The sequence below is a fragment of the Cryptotermes secundus genome, unplaced genomic scaffold (genome assembly GCF_002891405.2).
Source record: "Cryptotermes secundus unplaced genomic scaffold, Csec_1.0 scaffold142, whole genome shotgun sequence".
NCBI classification, from domain to species: Eukaryota; Metazoa; Arthropoda; class Insecta; order Blattodea; family Kalotermitidae; genus Cryptotermes; species Cryptotermes secundus.
Window position 1 is genome coordinate 496,665 of NW_019743148.1, and position 18,560 is coordinate 515,224.

The 18,560-nt window shown below is 42.7% G+C and overlaps 2 protein-coding genes across 6 annotated transcripts in view; one reads left to right on the forward strand and one right to left on the reverse strand.

Annotated features, from left to right (window-relative positions):
* Positions 1–18,560, forward strand: part of LOC111873758 (facilitated trehalose transporter Tret1) — a 186,858-nt gene that overhangs the window by 86,325 nt on the left and 81,973 nt on the right. The gene's annotated exons all lie outside the window — the stretch shown is intronic.
* LOC117283030 overlaps positions 1,802–18,560 on the reverse strand; it is a 43,003-nt gene continuing 26,244 nt past the window's right edge. The window contains exons 9-12 of the mRNA XM_033755191.1: positions 7,962–8,173; positions 5,109–5,392; positions 2,872–3,066; positions 1,802–2,369 (exon numbers count right to left, since the gene is read on the reverse strand). Coding sequence (XP_033611082.1) covers positions 2,201–2,369; positions 2,872–3,066; positions 5,109–5,392; positions 7,962–8,173 — 860 coding nt within the window. The 3' untranslated portion in view covers positions 1,802–2,200. The remainder of the gene's footprint in view (positions 2,370–2,871; positions 3,067–5,108; positions 5,393–7,961; positions 8,174–18,560) is intronic.

Here is an 18,560-nt window from a genome sequence, read left to right on the forward strand (position 1 = left end):
GCAATGCAAGCGGGGAAGGCCCGTTGGCTGTAACCTCTACAATCACACAGTAAACGACTGTCGCTTTATCATTAGCAGCAAACTTCCCTTTCATTTGACCGCACTGTATAATTTCCACACATAGACAAGGCTTGGATCTCCGGCATACGCCGTGTTATTACTGGCACCAAACTTCTGTTTCATTTGAACGCACTATATAATTTCCACGCATTGACAAAACTTGGATCTCCGGTATATGCCGTGTTATTACTAGCAGCAAACTTCCTTCTCCTTTGAACGCACTTTATAATTGTCACATAACAAGGCGTGGGTCGCTGGCATACAACTTCCAGATACTTTGTTTACGTAAAGTAGAAGTATTTGCGCCAGAAGCAAGTTTGTATGCAAGACGTAATCATTAGGCCACTGTTGCGGTGTGATTCGGGTGAATGCATGAATTCAACATCATATAAGATTATCGAACAGGCATGAAGCGCAATTCAGACGAGCTGTAGCCTCTATTCTAGTAATTATAGACAGAAAAAGGTTTAAATTACTGAAATAGTTCACTACTAAATTTCGAAAACTTAGAGATTAAATGAATTAAATTTCCAAAATTCGAGATTTTAAACAATTTTCTAATTCTGGGAAATTTTGAAATTGTGGAAAACTATTTCGTAAGAAAAGGATGCATATTTTATAAATGAGCAAAGATCAATATCCTGGACATCTGGATGCTCTGTTGTATCATTCGAGAGACCTAAATAACCAGGTTGTCACAGGCTAGCCAATTGGCTCAAATTATCAAATGGATAATTTTTAACCTGATCCGGAAACCTAACCTAACTTATCCTACTTGTAATGTATCTGATCAATTCCCTGCTGAGTGAGGAGATGGATGCCCGGTAGTGTACTGCGCAAATTGTAACCTTCCCTCACTCACCTTCTTTATCCCTTTAGCTTGTCACGCGTTCATCGTCACCCCTTTCCGCTGTCCTTTTTCTGTTGTTGGGCGCCGGTAAGCTCAACTGGTGTTGGCTTACAATAATTAAGGGCTTAATTTAGGAAAGAGAGGTAAAGGCGATGGGTAACTAGTTCAGCTGTTGGTAGAGCTGAGTTTCTTCCTCAGGGCGTTTGGCAGGGCCCCGATTACGCAGGGAAGGGATGAACACACCTTTGCACTTAAGCACTGTGATTATTTATTAACACTTTTATTCACTTGATAGCACACACAGTTAATATATATATATATATACTTGTATATAAGTACTTATCTAGATTCAGTCCGGGTGCACTAGAAGTTATCAGAATAGTTTAAGTAAACACTTTGCCTTGTTGAATTTAAGCTTTTGTCCAGAACAGCGGTGATACAAATTTTGCATCTAAACAGTTTACGAGTTGGCAGACACCTTTAGTCAGCGACTTACTTCTCTGAAGACCCTGAGGTTCTCGGTCCGTCAGTTCCTCAGCTGTGTCACTCCCCCTAAATTCTACCGATTTGGTAATTTTGAAATTTGGGATTTCACACAATTTTTGGATCTCCAATCAGCTACCTATAGTATGGGATTTTGATCCTTAAAACTCTAACGTCATTTTTGATAGCCCAGTGATGGATAGTACGCTTAGCGTGGTATCCAGCACGACTATTTTTAAGTTACGGTGTTCTGGACCTGACAGAGATCATATTCTCAAAGTTTGCGGCTGTGTTACTCTAGACAAAATTTCTAAGAAAATGGCACAAGGGTGATTCCTGTGAAACAGTAAGACTGGAAATAAGTCAATTCCTGCAAGCAAGAATGTTACTATGTCCCACTGGCTTGACTATTACGTACTACCGTCAATTAATTGCTTTGTAATAATGATTCTAATTATACCTAAAACTAGTGCGCGACAGTGAAGTGGTTACAGAACCTAACCTAACCTAACAACATAACCAGAGCCAATCTGACGAAGCCCTGCCCAAATACTCAGGTATGCACAAGTGGTTGCCCAATGGTCCGAAAAGATTACAGCCTTTACCTCACGAATTTGCGCTCCCACGATGTGTCTGATTCTTGTATGGACGATAATGCATTTTTGGTTTCATCAGGGGGGGGGGTGATTTCTGTATAGCTTGAGCGTCTATCGAATTCTCCGTCGACTTATGACCAGCCCATGCATTGAGTAGTCTTAGCTGATGTTAGCTGTCCTACATTACGAGTATAGGGACGCTGTTGTGAACTCATAACTTAATATTCTGTCGGGTGGAATTCTTCTTTGATGCGGTTTGTTGAGGAAACTTGCAGGTTTCTTCAGCGCCGGTCTTCTTTAGCGCAGTTCGAATCGTTGGTGCATCATCAGAAGGAACGTGCGTCCTTTTGGATCTCATAATTTTTGTCCTCAAAGAGTTCCTGTGTGCAGCAGACACAATTTTCTAGTAAAGGCATGAAACAGTTGTAATTATTTTCTGACATTCTTTGCAAATTAGAGGCCTGGGATAGCCCAGCCTGTACAGCGATTGGCTACGAGCTGGACGGCCGAGGGGTCGCAGCTACCCTCCATATCTGGAGGCCAGCTCTATCTGCAACCTGAGGACGCGCCATGCCATGGTGACAAGGGGCCCACTTTCTTAGATTTGAGGTTTTCATGGCGGTGACTATGAAGAATGCCGTCTTCTGGGATTTGGCGCTGTGTAGACGTAGTATAAACCGACGTTTCGGAGGAACGTATCGCCTCTATCTTCAGTGTAGAGGAGAAGAGAAAGGGAAAATCCGCGAGCGAGGAACCAGCGTGAGCGAGTGGCTGCAGACAGCCACTTACACTATGTCTGCACGGCGCCACATCCCAGAAGATGGCATTCACCAAGGGACCCGCTTAATATAATATTCATTTAAGGTCATAAGCTGAAAGTACCTTTCATAGTAAATTCTCTCGATGATAAGAATGAAAACTGATGCAGAGAGACCGAAGGCGAACAGAGAGAACGCGAAAGAGATGGTCCTGATTTCGACACTGACCACATCCCTCTTCAGAAGACATCGGGGCTTGGGTGGCCTCCATTTCTGCCATTCATGCTTCATCAGACCTCTCTCCCACACCTGTTGTAACCTGTCAGTATTGACGTTATCATAATTATTAAAACATATAACACCCATGTGTTTAGGTTCGTGTAGGTAAACATTTGTCTGGTGCATTTCCTCGTCTCCGTCGAGGATGGCATTAAAGCTAGCTCTATACAGCGTATATTTAGAATATGCCATTAGGAAGATCCTGCTGAAATCAGGACTGTTTGGAACTGGATTGAGCGCATAAGATTCTGTTAATTAATTTATTGGGGGGGATATCTATTCGCCGTATGGAAAACACAAATGTTTGAGACTCTAGTAAATAGGTTGTTCTACAATGATTCACAGTGAAAACTAAACAGGTCTATATATTCATGTTTCGTCAGTAGAATGCACGACAAAATAGGGGTATGAAGATAAGTAATAAATTCTTCGGAAACATGTCAACGCTCCAGTATTTGAAAACAAAATAACAAATAAAAATGAATTAGCGAAATAGTTTAGAACGTGTTCAACTGGGGAAATGATACTTACGATTCAGATCAGAATCGATTATTTTGTTATATCCTATATCGAAACATAACATTGATAAATTAAAAAGCTATAATTTTACCTGTTTTATTGTGTGGTTGCAGAACTTAGTCTCTCGCCTTAAAAGAAAACATAGATTGAGGGTTAAGGTTGCGGTCTTCTGGAATGCCTATAGTGTAATGTAATACTAAAATGTACATAGCTGTAAAATTTCACTTAAGAAAAGGAAAGCTTTTCTTTCTAACTTTGGTGGGACTACGGTTCTGTAGCAAAATGGACTGTGGAAAGAGCTGCAAAGAGTTGAGAATTGCATCTATAAGGGACCGGGCGATTATTGACCAGCTGAGCGACTTTCATCTTCTCAAGGACTCTGCTCCATTGAGTCATGCACAGATGCATGATGAATTAAACTTGCAGCATGTTGTCACCCTAAACTCTATAGATTACTTGTTTAATTTTAGTCTCGGGGCCATAAATTGCTCATATTACCCAGTGGTTTGCCCTGAAACTGATCAGAACAAACTTAACAAGTTTTTCATCTAAGGAGGAGTTTAAAGGACAACACAGAATAGTCACAGCTTACTCTAGACTCTAGAGTACGGATGACGAACCGTTGGCAACAAATGAGATTTTGGCGGGTACCGGTGGTCGACGGGTTTGTCTAAATTAACATCTACAGCCATCTGATCATTCACAGTGCCACCCAGAATACCGAAACGTATGTTTATCCAGAGAAGAAACAGCTCGAAGAAAGTAAAATTGTTGTATTGTCTTTTCGAGAGTGCATTTTGCTGATCATTTTCTTCCTGCTGCAGTACGTAGCATTATATTTAAAAACGTCATAAGCAAAACGGAACACATTATATTAAGTCCACCAGGAGGTACTGGAGAAATAAGGACATTTGGTGTTAATTATTGTTAGTAACTAACTTCTTACGCAGCCGGTCACTGTAGCCGAGCGGTCTAATGCATGTACTTACCTTGGGCGCGCATTAGCTCTAGCGGTTAGTCGCGGCCCGGGTTTGATCCCGGGTCTGGTGAAGTGGGATTTGTGGTGGACAGAGTGGCGCTGGGGCGGGTTTTCTCCGAGTACTTCTGTTTCCCCTGCCAATCTTCATTCCACCAAATTATCCATCATCATAATCACCCGGGGCAGGCTACAATAGGCCAATTAGTGGCCGCCTTGCCGAGTGGACCCAGTTGGACTTCAGCCCCCACTAAGCGAATTAAAAAAAATGTACTGCCTTCGCTCGCTCGGAAACCGAGATCGTGGGTTCGAATCCCACACAAAGCATGGATGTTTGGAATGTATGTGTGTTTATTCTGTGTTCGTTCTTTCCTGTGTTTAGGTAGAGGCCTTGCGACGAGCTGACCACCCGTCCAAGAAGTCATACCGTCTAAAAAATTATCATGAAACTGAAAAATCAGAGGCCAGGGCCCAAAGGGGCTGTAGAGCAGTGAAAAAATACCTTTTACACAAATGTATGGTCAGTTAGCAAAAAGATTCATCATCCATATTCTGAAGTATCTTTGGCTTCTGTCTGGAATACAAACCCATAAGCCAAAAGGTGCTTGTATGGCGATCCCTTCCGGACGAGGGCAAACGTGGGTCCAGCCATGGATGTGAAGAGCGGAATTTCGGTCAGGGCACACTTTTCAGAGTCTGTAAACGTGTTGTCGATGTGAGGATAGGCTTGAATTTGCTCTACTTGGAAAACAAACGGTTCCTCCTTCATCTTCTTGACACCGATGTCCACTCGATATGCATTTGGATTTGACTGTGTTGGAGGAAAGATCTTCTTTCTATACAGAGTACGCACCAGAGGATCAGTGGTTTGCTGGAAATATAAGGATTACTTGATTAATTCTTATGCTATTCTTGAAGCTTGAAGGATTCTTATGTTACTTTACGACAACAGTTCGAGTGAAAAGATTGTTATGTGGCCGATGTAGAGATCTTTGATGTTGACGAGATCAAAATTTTTAAGGCGACAGTAGTGGGCTCCTTCAAGGTACTGCATCGGCATTCACTTTGAGAAAATTCATGAAAAAGTTTTCAAACTTGCCTGCACGAGAACATAATCTTGTACTTCATGAATATTAGCGGTTAGCGTTACCATTATACCAACTTGCCCTTTAACGGCCCCATTTGAATTTTTTTTTATTTATTCATTTGATCAGCAATGAGCATATACATTCTATAAGCTAATGTTATGGGTGTTGAGATGACATGATGAGGAGGCGTCCAGCGGCGAATCCTCAGTAATTCAAATCAGGTCAATTGGCCAGTTTCGTTCGAGTCGTCTGTTGTCGTCTCTTGTCGATAGCGTCTTTAGGAGTGGGTTTTTGTGAGTTATGAGTTTGTTGTGATGTCTGTTGCTTTTTTGTTGGGTGACGTCTTGTACGGAAGATATACCGAGATCGGTGTGGAGAGTTGCGTTGGAGACATACCGTGGTGCGTTGACTATCATTCGTAGGATCTTAGATTGGCTTCTTTGAATTATTGATATGTTAGCCCCATAATTCCGCGCCGTACGTCAAAATAGGTATGATTATAGTCTTATAGATCAGAATTTTATTTTCGACTGTTAGCTTTGATTTCTTGCCTATTAGCCAGTTTAACTGTTTAGTGGTTAAGTCTGCTTGTTTTCGTTTCTTCACTACATGCTGCTTCCATGTTAATTTGCTGTCTATAGTTATACCTAGGTATTTTATTTCTGCATTGCGTGGTATTTGGATGTCATTGATGTATATGTCAGGTGTCGGCTATTTCAAATTCTGTGGTGGATTTCACTCACATATTGAGGAAAGCGACGAGAAACCTCAGTCAGGATAAATGGTAGCTCAGCCGAGATTCGAATACAGGCCTAAATGTAGAGGATACCACTAATTATATTGCATGATTAGCGGACTGAGCAGTATGAAGAGGCTACAAATGCTGTTTGTTTATGTTTGTATCCTGTTGCGTGAGTATAACAGATAATACAAATTCCACCGTCAACGCAGCTATAATTTACTAACTTATGTTCCACCACATGTTTCGACTCGTATAGGATCATCATCAGGTGTTGTGATTTACACATTTCCATTACCGAATTGTAAAGCATGTACTCATACTTACATACATAGCTTAAAATGACTATTTTTATGTACATTCATATCATCATCATCAGTAATCTGTCAGACGACAGGTCCACAGTCGCTTCCAAAACAATTCCTCCACTTAATGCGATCTATATATATTATTTATTTAAATCAGCATCGAGCAGTTAGAATATAAGTGTACCTAGAAAGTAGTAATTTTAAGCTTATGTATCTAAATATGAATACACGCTTTACAATTCAGTAATGAAAATATGTAAATAAAAACACATGAAGATGACCCTATAACGGTCGAAACATGTAGTGGAACACAAGTTAATAAATTATAGTTGCGTTAACGGTGGTAGAATTTGTATTATTAGCGACAGAATTTTTTTCTAAAGGGTTCTGATGGATGGTGTGTAAGAGTTTTTGGACTTTGTCCATCGTCCGTTATTCTGAAGAACACAGCGTATCGGAAACTGGATGTGTTTCCGCCCTCAGATTAAGAGATGGGGGATACCTACTCTGTTGGGTCCGTCAGAAAGAGCTAACCTCAATCACCGGATCCACTTCCTCACCTGAAAACGGAAATAGATACAGCTTCCGAAAAATTGCGTTCTTCAGTATGCCTGACGATGGACAAAGTCTAGAAACACAGCAATCCTAGCCGACAGAAGTGCTAAGTAAATTTGTTTTGTGCTGTTATAAAAAGAGAAGAGAACGAAGGAATTTGAAAATACAGCGTGAGGAAAGTATCTGAGCTTGAAAGAATTGAAATGGGGAAAGAAATGAGACAGTTACACATGGAGGTATTGCACTTCATCAGTTACAATATTATTTCGCTTTAAGGTCTCTTTGATTTGGTTCATCCTGATCCATCACACTAGCAATATTACAAAAGGCTAATCAACTCCGTCCAGTGTGACTGATAAAATGTTTTTTATTTTATCAGTCACACTGGACGGAGTTGATTAGCCTTTTGTAATTATGGTCTCTTGTTTCATACCAGTGTTCTAGAGTTAACATTGTTTCTTGAACCGCGTTATTTCAGTAACGTCGAATGTAAAATGGGATGTTATGAGAAATATATGTGGAAGTAAATTATTTGGAGTGTTTTCGGGTAGCATACTCGTGCAGTCATAGAATGTATCTGTAGGAACTCAGAATGCTTATAAGGAGAGAAACAGCACTTGACCGTTACGTTGATTGGGACAACACACAGAAGTGTGCATAAAACATGAGTGCTCCAAGTTTGATTCAAACTGGAGACTCAGGAGTGCGCGGTTTGGTCTCAGTCTCAGTCAATGAATACAGAAGTCATACCTCGAAAAATCCCCTGTTATGGCTGACATTCTCGTAGCCGACTTGAAGATTGGAGTCGATCAGGTCTTGGATGGTGCGTATGGTTTTTGCTGGCTCGGATAGTAGAGAGGACACAATGCCGCCGCCATAGTAGTTATTGAGCAGAATCACCTGCACCATGGTGAACAGAAGGACAATACGGAATGTCACCCACTTGGACTCCATCTCCGAACCTGATAACACGCGTCATAAAGACATAACGGCCTTTCTGCCACAACTCATTGTCGAAGACCTAACTCACCATGCCAGCCAGAATGGACCTTAGTTAGTAAGTTATTGGAGAGGGTGGGTTTCCCCATGCACTTAGACCTGTATTGGTCCATTGTGCTTCCCTCTATGATTTCTACCAGTCTCTATATCCTACCGGTACTGGTGCTTACCATCAGTCCCACCCAGCCAGCGAGACCGGCTCTACTAGCTGAGAGGTATCTCCATCTACCAGAGGTATTAGAGACTGCTGTTGGGCGGGAAACGTCCGTGAATTTGGCTCAGTGACCTCCTTTGGAGATATGAGGTTCTTTTACGTGCCGTAAAGCTACGACACGGGACCCACGGCTTAAAGTCCCTCCCGGAGGACTTGTTCCCTGAATTTTTCCGCCCTTAAAAATTCGACGACCTCCGCCGGGTATTTGAACCCGGGTACTACGAGTCATGAGGTGGGAACGTTACCTCTAGACTACGGAGGCCGCTTCAAAGAATGGACCATAGTTTATGTCGGCCCGCAAATTCGCTCTTCGTTTATTTTAGTCTCGCGAAGTAATTCGATCACAGTTATAATTGTTAAGTAATTATTAAAGTAATTATTAAAAGGTACACTTATCCCTGCATTTATCTAATTAAGCATTACGCCATGAAGACGTATGGGGGAGCAGATGCGTAGATTAACATTTTCTTGACCTCGGCACTAGTTGGAGACGAGTGGTCAGCTTCACGCCTCTGCCGCTTTATCCCCTGGGAAAAGACCCCGGTACCCATTGATTTGGTGGGCCACAGGGCCGATCTGGACCTTGCGGAGAACAGAAAATTCTTGACCTTACCCGGACTCGAACTCCGCCCCCCCCCCGGTCGTCAAGCCCATAGCTAGCCGTTATACCGACTGCATTATCCCGGCACCTTTCCGTTATATACTGGTGCTAATTTGTGACGCTTTAAATTATTTTATATGCTCTCATCTATGTTCTTTTTTAATTGTGATGTTTGATGTAGTTAATTGGTAACACATAAAAACGTTCACTTTTATAAATAATGTATTTACTTCTGAAGCGGTGCTTGTTCAAATCGTCTCTTTATAATCATAACATTGGCCCTGGATGCCCAAAAGTCTTACATTTTTGTGGCCTTGGGAACGTCAGTTTTTAATGTGACTTGCCTCAGCTTTGTGTAAAAGCAGTTACAGAAGTGTTTTTTTTTTAACCAAATTTGCTTGTCGTAGTCCATGGTAATTCTGAAATTTTGAAAACTTCAGTTTTGGGAAAATTAAGAATGTTATAAGAGAAGGAAGAACGAGAGTCTCACACAGCCAGAGCAGTTTTGTTGGTGAGTTTATAAAACGATATTAATTTTAGGTGGCTTATAAGGAATGTGGTGAAAGGAAACATTTATTACGTCCTCACCATGAACTTCTTACTCTTGTGATGGGCCGCGCCATAGCTCAAGCGGTTAGTCACTGGCTTCCCACCGCGGCGGCCCGGGGTTTTTCCCCGGTCTGGTCAAGTGGGATTTGTGGTGGACAAAGTGGCGCTTGGGCGGGATTTTCTCCGAGTACTTCGGTTTCCCCTGCCAATCTTCATTCCACCAAATTCTCCATCATAATCACCCGGGGAAGGCTACAATAGGCCAATCAGTGGCCGCCTTGCCGAGTGGACCCAGTTGGACTTCACCCCCCACTAAGCGAATTAAAAAAGAATGTACTGCCTTCGCTCGCTCGGAAACCGAGATCGTGGGTTCGAATCCCACACAAGACATGGTTGTTTGGAATGTGTATATGTTTATTCTGTGTTCGTTCTTTCCTTTGTTTAGGTAGAGGCCTTGCGACGAGCTGACCACCCGTCCAGGGAGTCATACCGTCTATAAAATTATCATGAAACTGAAAAATCAGAGGCCAGGGCCCAAAGGGGCTGTAGAGTCAGTGAAAAAAATACACAGATGTATCGTCAGTTAGCGAAAAGATTCATCGCCGTTTTACAAGCTCGATAATCAGAAAAGACAATGAGTCGCAGCATTAACCAACGAACCTTGCTCACTGACGGCTCCAACTGTAGCCAGTATGGTTGCACTCCAAGAGCTTTCCATTGTCGACTCGTGAAAGTCGTGAGTTGACTCGAACCAAGCGGAGACCCTCAGGGTGAACAGGACGAGTAACCACGTTCCGAGAATGCAGATCCACACGGTGGCTGTGAAGGGCTGCAGCAAAGCGTTGCGCACGGTGTAGACCTTCGGGTGCCGGAATATTGCTGCCGATCTGCGTAATATTAACCCTTTTAGTGCCACCCTCCAAAACACCAGTAATTTTATTGCATTTCTCTTTAATATCAGTGTGAGGTCGAAATGGTTTCAGTTAAACAACCCTCATTCTTTCCGCCACGGTTGGCATAGTTTCTCAATTCTCTCACCAGGAACAGTTGCACATAAAAATACTCCGTGGTTTGTAGTCCGCAAGCGAACTATACCGACCGAGCGACCGCCGCTTGTCGGCGAATTTAGTGTCAACTTTTGCGTATAGAGGGTGTCGCATGGTCAGGGCAACGGATCCCCACGGCCATTAATCTCGGTTTTCTATACCGGAGCCGCTATTTCCTTCAAATAGCTCCTCAGTTATCCTCACAAGGCTGAGTGGACCCCGTTCCAGACCCACTACTTCTCAGAAAATCTGGTAACATCGGGAATGGAACCCGGGACCTCTGGATCTGTAGCCAAGAACTCTGACCACTAGACCACAGTGGCGGTCGACAGTTGCATATAACATTACAAAATGGCGAATACTGAGGATTATCCTTATAAAAAGTGTCAGTTTGTGAATTTTTATTCCATCGATCTTATCGCTGTTCACAGTATGAGGTCGTATTCTGTTATCGATTATCCTGTTACTTTATGCCTATCCGATCCAAATATTCTCCTTAGCATTTTCAGTGTATGTCCTTCTCTTGGGGCTAGAGATAAGATTTCACGTCAGAATGAAAGAAAAAGTTTCAGTTATAGGTTTGTATATTCTGAACCCAGACAAGAGGCTACAAATTTCTTAAATGAATGCGTGCAACGACGCCCCCCCCAGTTAATTTCACTTTTAACTTTTTTTATTGCTGGTGGGGTGGGACTAAGTCCCTTGTACTGCAGCTACTTCTGACCTATTGTACCAGCCCCAGATCATAGGTGAGGGTGATTGTGGAGCAATTGGTGGAATGAAGATTGGGAGGGGAAACCGAAGTACTCGGAGAAAACCTGCCCCTGCGCTACTTTGTCCACCACAAATCCCACTTGACCAGACGCGGGATCGAACCCGGGCCGTCGCAGTGGGAAGCCATCGACTAACCGCTTGAGCTGTGGCGCAGCCCTCGCTTTTAACTTAGTTGTGAACGTAACTTTAATTTGTTACTGTCGTTCCGAAATATTAGAGCAAACAAAACAACAGACAAAATTATGTATTGTAACAGGTCACTTACGTACTTACTTAGTTACTTATGGAGCTGAGCACATCTTGAGTAGAACCCAAATCTGTAGCTACTCAGGAATTTACCAGCATTTTATGGAACCCGAAGGTTTATTACCGTGTTCACAAAAGCCCTCCACTGGTCTCCATCCTGGGCCCGATCAATCCAATCCGTACCATCCCATCCCATCCTACCTCTCTAAGATCCATTTTAATATTGTCCACCAACCTACTCCTTGGTCTTCTCAGTGGTCTCTTTCCTTCTGGCTTTCCCACCAATATAAAGCAATACCTAATTGTGGGGACTTACTCGAATGTCCATGTTGGTGTCAAGAAGTCTGCAGCCGCTTCCCGAGCTCTGGAGAACAGGAGTGGAGACAGCGATAACTGGACTTCGTTTCGTTGCATCATTCCAATCTGGCCTTGAAACGAACCGTTCTCAAAAGGGGCCAAATTTGACGTATCCGTCAGCAGTACTCTCATACTAACACAGGAATGAAAGTAGGCATAGTTTTTTAAACGTATTCGGCGTTACTTGAAAATTGCAAATCATGACAGTTTGTGCTGCAAATGCAGCAGCAGAATACGAGTAGCTTGACATGGTTACGCTTCCATTGTGCTTCTTGATTGTATTTATCTATATCTATCTGTTCAGAATGCTCCCAATTTGGAGCATAGGGTATCCGCGAGACGCTTTGTTTCACTTCAGTTTCTTAGACAGTCGGTAGGACTCCTTGGACTGGGGATCAGCCCAGCGGAAGACCGCTACATACACAGGAAAACACAAATAGAGAATAAACGCAGACGGACATCAATGCCTTGAGTGGAATTCGAACCCACGATCCCTGTGTTAGACCGGGCGGAGACTTTTTATGCCTTAGACCGCGCGGCCTCTGTGATAAGCTCTTAACTGTATACAATGTGGTAATGAATTCCATCAGGATTTTGATCCGTAAATTTAACATTTCCATTGAATTTGTCGACTGTGTAGCTTCAACAAATTCTAATAGAAAAATTGATCTAAAATCGTCCATGTTTTGTGATACAAATAATTTAATAATTCTGATGTTCAAAATGCCAGAATGTGAATAACAGACGTCAGAAATAATTTTAAATAGTACCGGAATTCGGCCCGGCTGTTGAAAACATTGGTATATAGGTACAAGTATCATGTTTTGGGATATTATCCATCGTCTCGTCTATATTTGAAAACCGCCTGTTTATTTTTCAAAACACAACGTTTCGAAGACTGGATCCTGTCTCCGTCCTCAGGTGAAACCTACTCAGTTGGGTCCCACTAGACAGAGCTTGTCCCTATCTCGGGACCTGGTATACAGGACATAGGAATTTCATATAGGACCAAACCACTTCTGCTAAAGCAAGGGAAATGTTGGTGAATAGTGTTGATGGGTTTAATACTGTATAAAGATAAAGTAAAGTAAAGCTATCCCTGTACCAGGCCCTGAAGACCCATAGTGTTGTGCGACGTTGAGGGTCCCACACTGTTCAGGCAATCGGCTCAAAGATGGCGGTACGGTTGTCAGCCTTACGCGCCGGTTGTGCTATACTCCCGAGGAAAATTATTTAATTAATTCCTGGTACTCATTTCTGTTAGTCGACCCAAAGGCCATAGTGCGGCTGGAAGGGTTAGGTCAATTGAAAAAAATCCAATGACCTCATCGGGACTTGAACCCACGACCATCCGGTTTGTAGCATAGTGCCTCTACCGCGTGCCACTGTAGGTTAAGATATTTAATATGCCGATATATAGGATAGATATGATATCAACATGTTTCGACATTAAGCTGTCGTTATAAACAGGCTTTAAATTATTTAAATGAAAACGCCAGAATTATATATATATATATGTATGCTGTATAACAGTTCAGGTGTTTTATCTTGCAACAAGACGCTCCATCCTTCCGTAGCAGAATACTGAGCCGTTGCTGCTAACAAGTTACTGGATTGTTTTCGCAATATTAGCTCTAGAGCGTTTTCTCGAGAGGAAATAATTTCTAAATAATTCTGATCAACGACGTGTCACTTTTTAGAGGTTATTCAATACCGACTTTTCCATTGTTAGTCTTATTGACAGCAACAATTATCCTATTATTTTTATGACTCTGTCCATCGTAAGAAATGAACCGGTGTTACGATCAGAACTAACGGCCGCGCCATAGCTCAAGCGGTAGGTCGTTTGCTTCCCACCGCTTCGACCCGGGTTCGATTCCGGGTCTGGTCAAGTGGGATTTGTGGTGGACAAAGTGGCGCTGGTGCAGGTTTTCTCCGAGTACTTCGGTTTCCCCTGCCAATCTTCATTCCACCAATTGCTCCACAATCACCCTCACCTATCATCTGGGGCTGGTACAATAGGCCAGAAGTGGCCGCAGTACAAGGGACTTAGCCCCACCCCACTAGCAACAAAAGAAAATACAGTCAGAACTTACGTGAAGTTTAACTTTTCACTCAGCATATAGAATTGCGCGTAGCTTGCCTTTGTCATGATAGTGGTAAAGTTGCTCTCTTCCTGGTTTATAAGGAGTTCGTGCACGTCATCCACTGCCATGCTGTAGTTGTAGACCTGTTTCGCAGAATGTAGAATTAGGATCATCTTATAGCTCAGAAATGGCTTTTGATGAGCCCATATCATGCTAAATGAACATTTAGTGCGTTGGTTACTTTACTGTGTTGGTTATTTCAATCAATAACGCTCAGACATAACTAACAGCTTGGCCCCAACTATCAAGCAGTAAAACATACCAGTGACAACAGATAACCCCTCTAATATATTACGAGTATCTTGTAACATCAAATCTTTGTATCTCCCCATTTCCCTATATTTTCTCTATGTTAAGCTAGACTGCGCTGTGGACCATATACCGTGCAATGCCTGAAATGATCTAGTTAGTGCTTAGACTGGGACGCGCCATAGCTCAAGCTGTTAGTCACTGGCTTCCCATCGCGGCGGCCCGGGTTCGATCCCGGGTCTGGTCAAGTGGGAATTGTGGTGGACAAAGTGACGCTGGGGCACGTTTTCTCCGAGTACTTCGGTTTCCCCTGCCAATCTTCATTCCACCAATTGCTCCACAATCACCCTCACCTATCATCTGGGGCTGGTACAATAGGCCAGAAGTGGCCGCAGTACAAGGGACTTAGGCCCACCCCAATAGCAATAAAAAAAATAGTACTTAAACTTATCGTCATATGGCTTGAGGGCGGTGTAAAGTACAAGAGAGGTATCAAATGCTCGGCTGTTGTACTGGGAACAGGAACGTTGATTGCTTCCATTGCCCTCCTATAAACATCTTACTTACTTTCTTACTTACCCATGGATCTGAGCCCTTCTGGAGGACCTGCCAATTCTGCAGCTACTCAAGAATTTCCCAGCATTTTATGGAACCCGAAGGTTCATTACCGTGTTCACAAGAGTCCTCCACTGGTCCCTAACCTGAGCCAGATCTATCCAATCCGTACCATCCCATCCTATCTCTCTAAGATCCATTCTAATATTGTCCACCCACCCACCCACCTACGCCTTGGTCTTCCCTGTGGTCTCTTTCCTTCTGGCTTTCCCACCAATATCCTATACGCATTCCTTGTCTCCCCCATTCGTACTACATGACCTGCCCACCTCATCCTCCTTGACTTGATCATTCTAATTATACTTGGAGAAGAGTACGAGTTATGAAGCACCTCATTATGCAGTTTTCTCCAACCACCTGTCACTTCATCTCTCTTCGGTTCAAATATTCACCCTGTTCTCAAACACCCTCAGTCTATGTTCCTCCCTTAATGTCAGAGACCAAGCTATGAATCAGTGTGCACTCGAAAGTGGGGTAAGTCGATCAAGTGTACGGCGAATTCAAGAAGCAGGTGCTCCACGTCGCTACCATCGAGATGTCAGGGCGTACTTGGATGACTCTCTACCTGGACGATGGATAGGTCGAAGGCGTGTTATTGCGTACCCACCGCGGTCTGCTGACCTAACACCTCTCGACTTCTAGCAATGGGGAACCTTGAAGGATGAAGTTTATCGACACTACACTGAACGCGCTAAGAGAAACCATCGAAGCGTCATGTGCAGCCATCACACCGGACACACTGACGGCCGTAGTTCGGCGGCATCGACGCTGTTTAGCCGCTGATGGTGGTCACTTCGAACACATACAATGACTCTCTCTCTCTTTCTCCGCGCAAGAATTGTAACTACATGCCATTTTGTTCCAAAGATATTGACTATCAAAGAGTGAGTACATTTTTTGGACCCCTCTGTACGTTTCACACTAAAAATTTATTTCAATACTTTTTGATGATGTTAAAATCATTACATGTCAATAGGACATTGAAAGCTATGAAACGTCTGGACTGATTTACCGCAATAGCTGAATCGAAGTTCAAACGATGAAGGTTGTCTCTTCTCAGATATTTGTAGCTTGTTATATTGTAGACAAGCCCATCTTTCCGATCCCAGTGGCCTGCGGGAATTGCGATTGTGGGCCATGTGGTATTTATCTTGTAGAGGTCATACAGATCCACTCCATGTTGTGAAGCATCAGGAGTTGCCCAGGTCACCTCGCTGTCCACCCTGAGTCTCGCATACTCAATATTTGTATAATGACAAGTGCTCCACACAAGCCAGTGGTGTCTGTTGTTTAGGTAAGATTTGGCAGAGCTCTGAAAAATAGTTCTCACTGGTCGTAATGTGAAATTTTTGTGACACGAATCGTAGGGATCAGACAGCACTGGAATTCTGGCTCTGTGAGATTTCTTTGCTGGAGTAGCTGCAGTGTTCTGTAATCTCATCCTACATTATCTACTGCTAGATACAAAACTGCTATCTGTTCTCTGAAGTTAAAGTTCTGAAGCACCAATTTCTTCCAAATAATAGATAAAAATTCAGTTCCTACTTTATAGGAAGCCCACTGTTTCTCATTATGAAAACCAATTAGTTATTGCTTCTTAGGAAAATAATCGCTTGTATTATAAGACTCATACGAAACAAATACACTATTTGGGTCAAACAAAGAGTCTTATTTTTATGTTAAAGCAACTGGTACGTAGAGCAACCACAGATCTTTGAAAAGTTAAGCAGGAAAAATGTCTCCGAAGGTAAGGCTTTCATTATCTTTGGGAAGAACCGAAGCATTCCAGCAGTTTGCTTGGTACGTGTGTGGAGATGAGGACATGGTGACTATGTTAAACAATTCAATAATTTAGATTTTTATAAAGATGAAGCTACCGCTGCAACAGGCCGTGAATTCCCATAGGGTTGTGAGACGTCGAGGCTCCCACAGTTTCTCTAGACAGACAGCTCACAGATGGCAGTAAGGTTGTCAGCCTTACGCGCCAGCCTCCCTTTACCCCCAGGAATATTCCTGGTACTCATTTCTGTTAGAGGCTGAGTCTACCCCAGGACCATAATGCTGCTGGAAGGATTAGGTAAATTGAAGAAATCCACCTCATCGGGACTAGAACCCGCAACCTTCCGGCTTGTATCATAGTGCCTCAACCAACTACGCTACCTCGTGCCCACAATTTAAAAATATATGGGGATAATTAATTAAGTATTGTATAATTTGTATAAATACTGAAACTAGTGTATAAATAGTCATTTACCTCATTGAAGGCTTCTTTGCTTGAGTCACAATCAAAATCCATGAAAATTCCAAACTTGTAATAATCTGCTGTATATGTGCTACGTTTCCATTTGACATAAGGATTTTCAATCGGAAATGCGGAACCTTTTCGTGTACTTAAAATTGTCCAGAATTTTCCAGAAGACTGCAACGATTTTGCAAGCAAGACAGAATCTAAAATATGACAGATTTTACCATATAAAATCCCATAAAATTAAAACTAAAAGCAGTCACTCATGTGTGTGTGTGTGTGTTTTTTTTCTCTCTCTTTTTTTTTTCTTCTTGCACATCCAAGTTTAGTTGAAGGGGAAATGATTATATAATTTATCTTATGTTACTATTTCCCGTTGCCCCCTCTGGAGCATAAGGTATCTGTGAAACGCCTTTTCACTTCAGTTTCTTTAATCTCATAGACGGTAGGACTCCTTTGACGGGTGATCAGCCCGTCGCAAGGCCGCTACCTACACACATGACAACACAAACACAGAATAAAGGCAAACATCCATGCCTCGAGTGGGATTTTGAGCGGGCGAAGACATTTCATGCCTTAGACCGTGGGTCTACCGTGATGGGCAGTTTTTTCTATGTACATACGCAAATCAAAGTGCAATGTTGGTTTCGGGTTCTAATCACACCATGGGCATGTTGATCGGTACCATTCGTCGTGCTGAGGGGTTCTACCGTCCGCTGCCTCTCCATGGGGGCAAGTCCAGTGAAATAAGAAACGTCAAAAGAGAATGAGAGATAATTTGTAAGAGCTGCCACTTTTCTTGGCCAAAACTAAGTCACAGTTCTCATTAATTTTTCTCAGGACCTGAATATACAATATATGTGATTAAACATATAGGAATGGCATGTACTGTCTTCGCTCGCTTGGAAACCGGGATCGTGGGTTCAAATCCCACTCAGGGCATGGATGTTTAGTTTGTGTGTGTGCGTTTTTCTGTGTTTGTGTACAGGTAGAGGCCTTGCGACGAGCTGATCACCCGCCCAAGGAGTCCTACCGAATGTATAAGATCAAGAAAAACCGAAGTGAACGGAGAAGTTCATGGAGGTAGGCCTAGGCCCACTGGGGCTGTAGTGCCAAGGAAACGAAAAACATGTAGGAATAAACATTTTCGCTGTATTCGTAGCAGATAACGTCATTATGAGTTCCTTCAGCTTTTGTGGGCTAAACCTTCTGTCCTGTCAGGCATATTTCAGATTGAAATATTTATTGAATGCGAAAATAGACGGAGACAAATTTTGACTTAACAAATAACTGTCATTATATGGGAG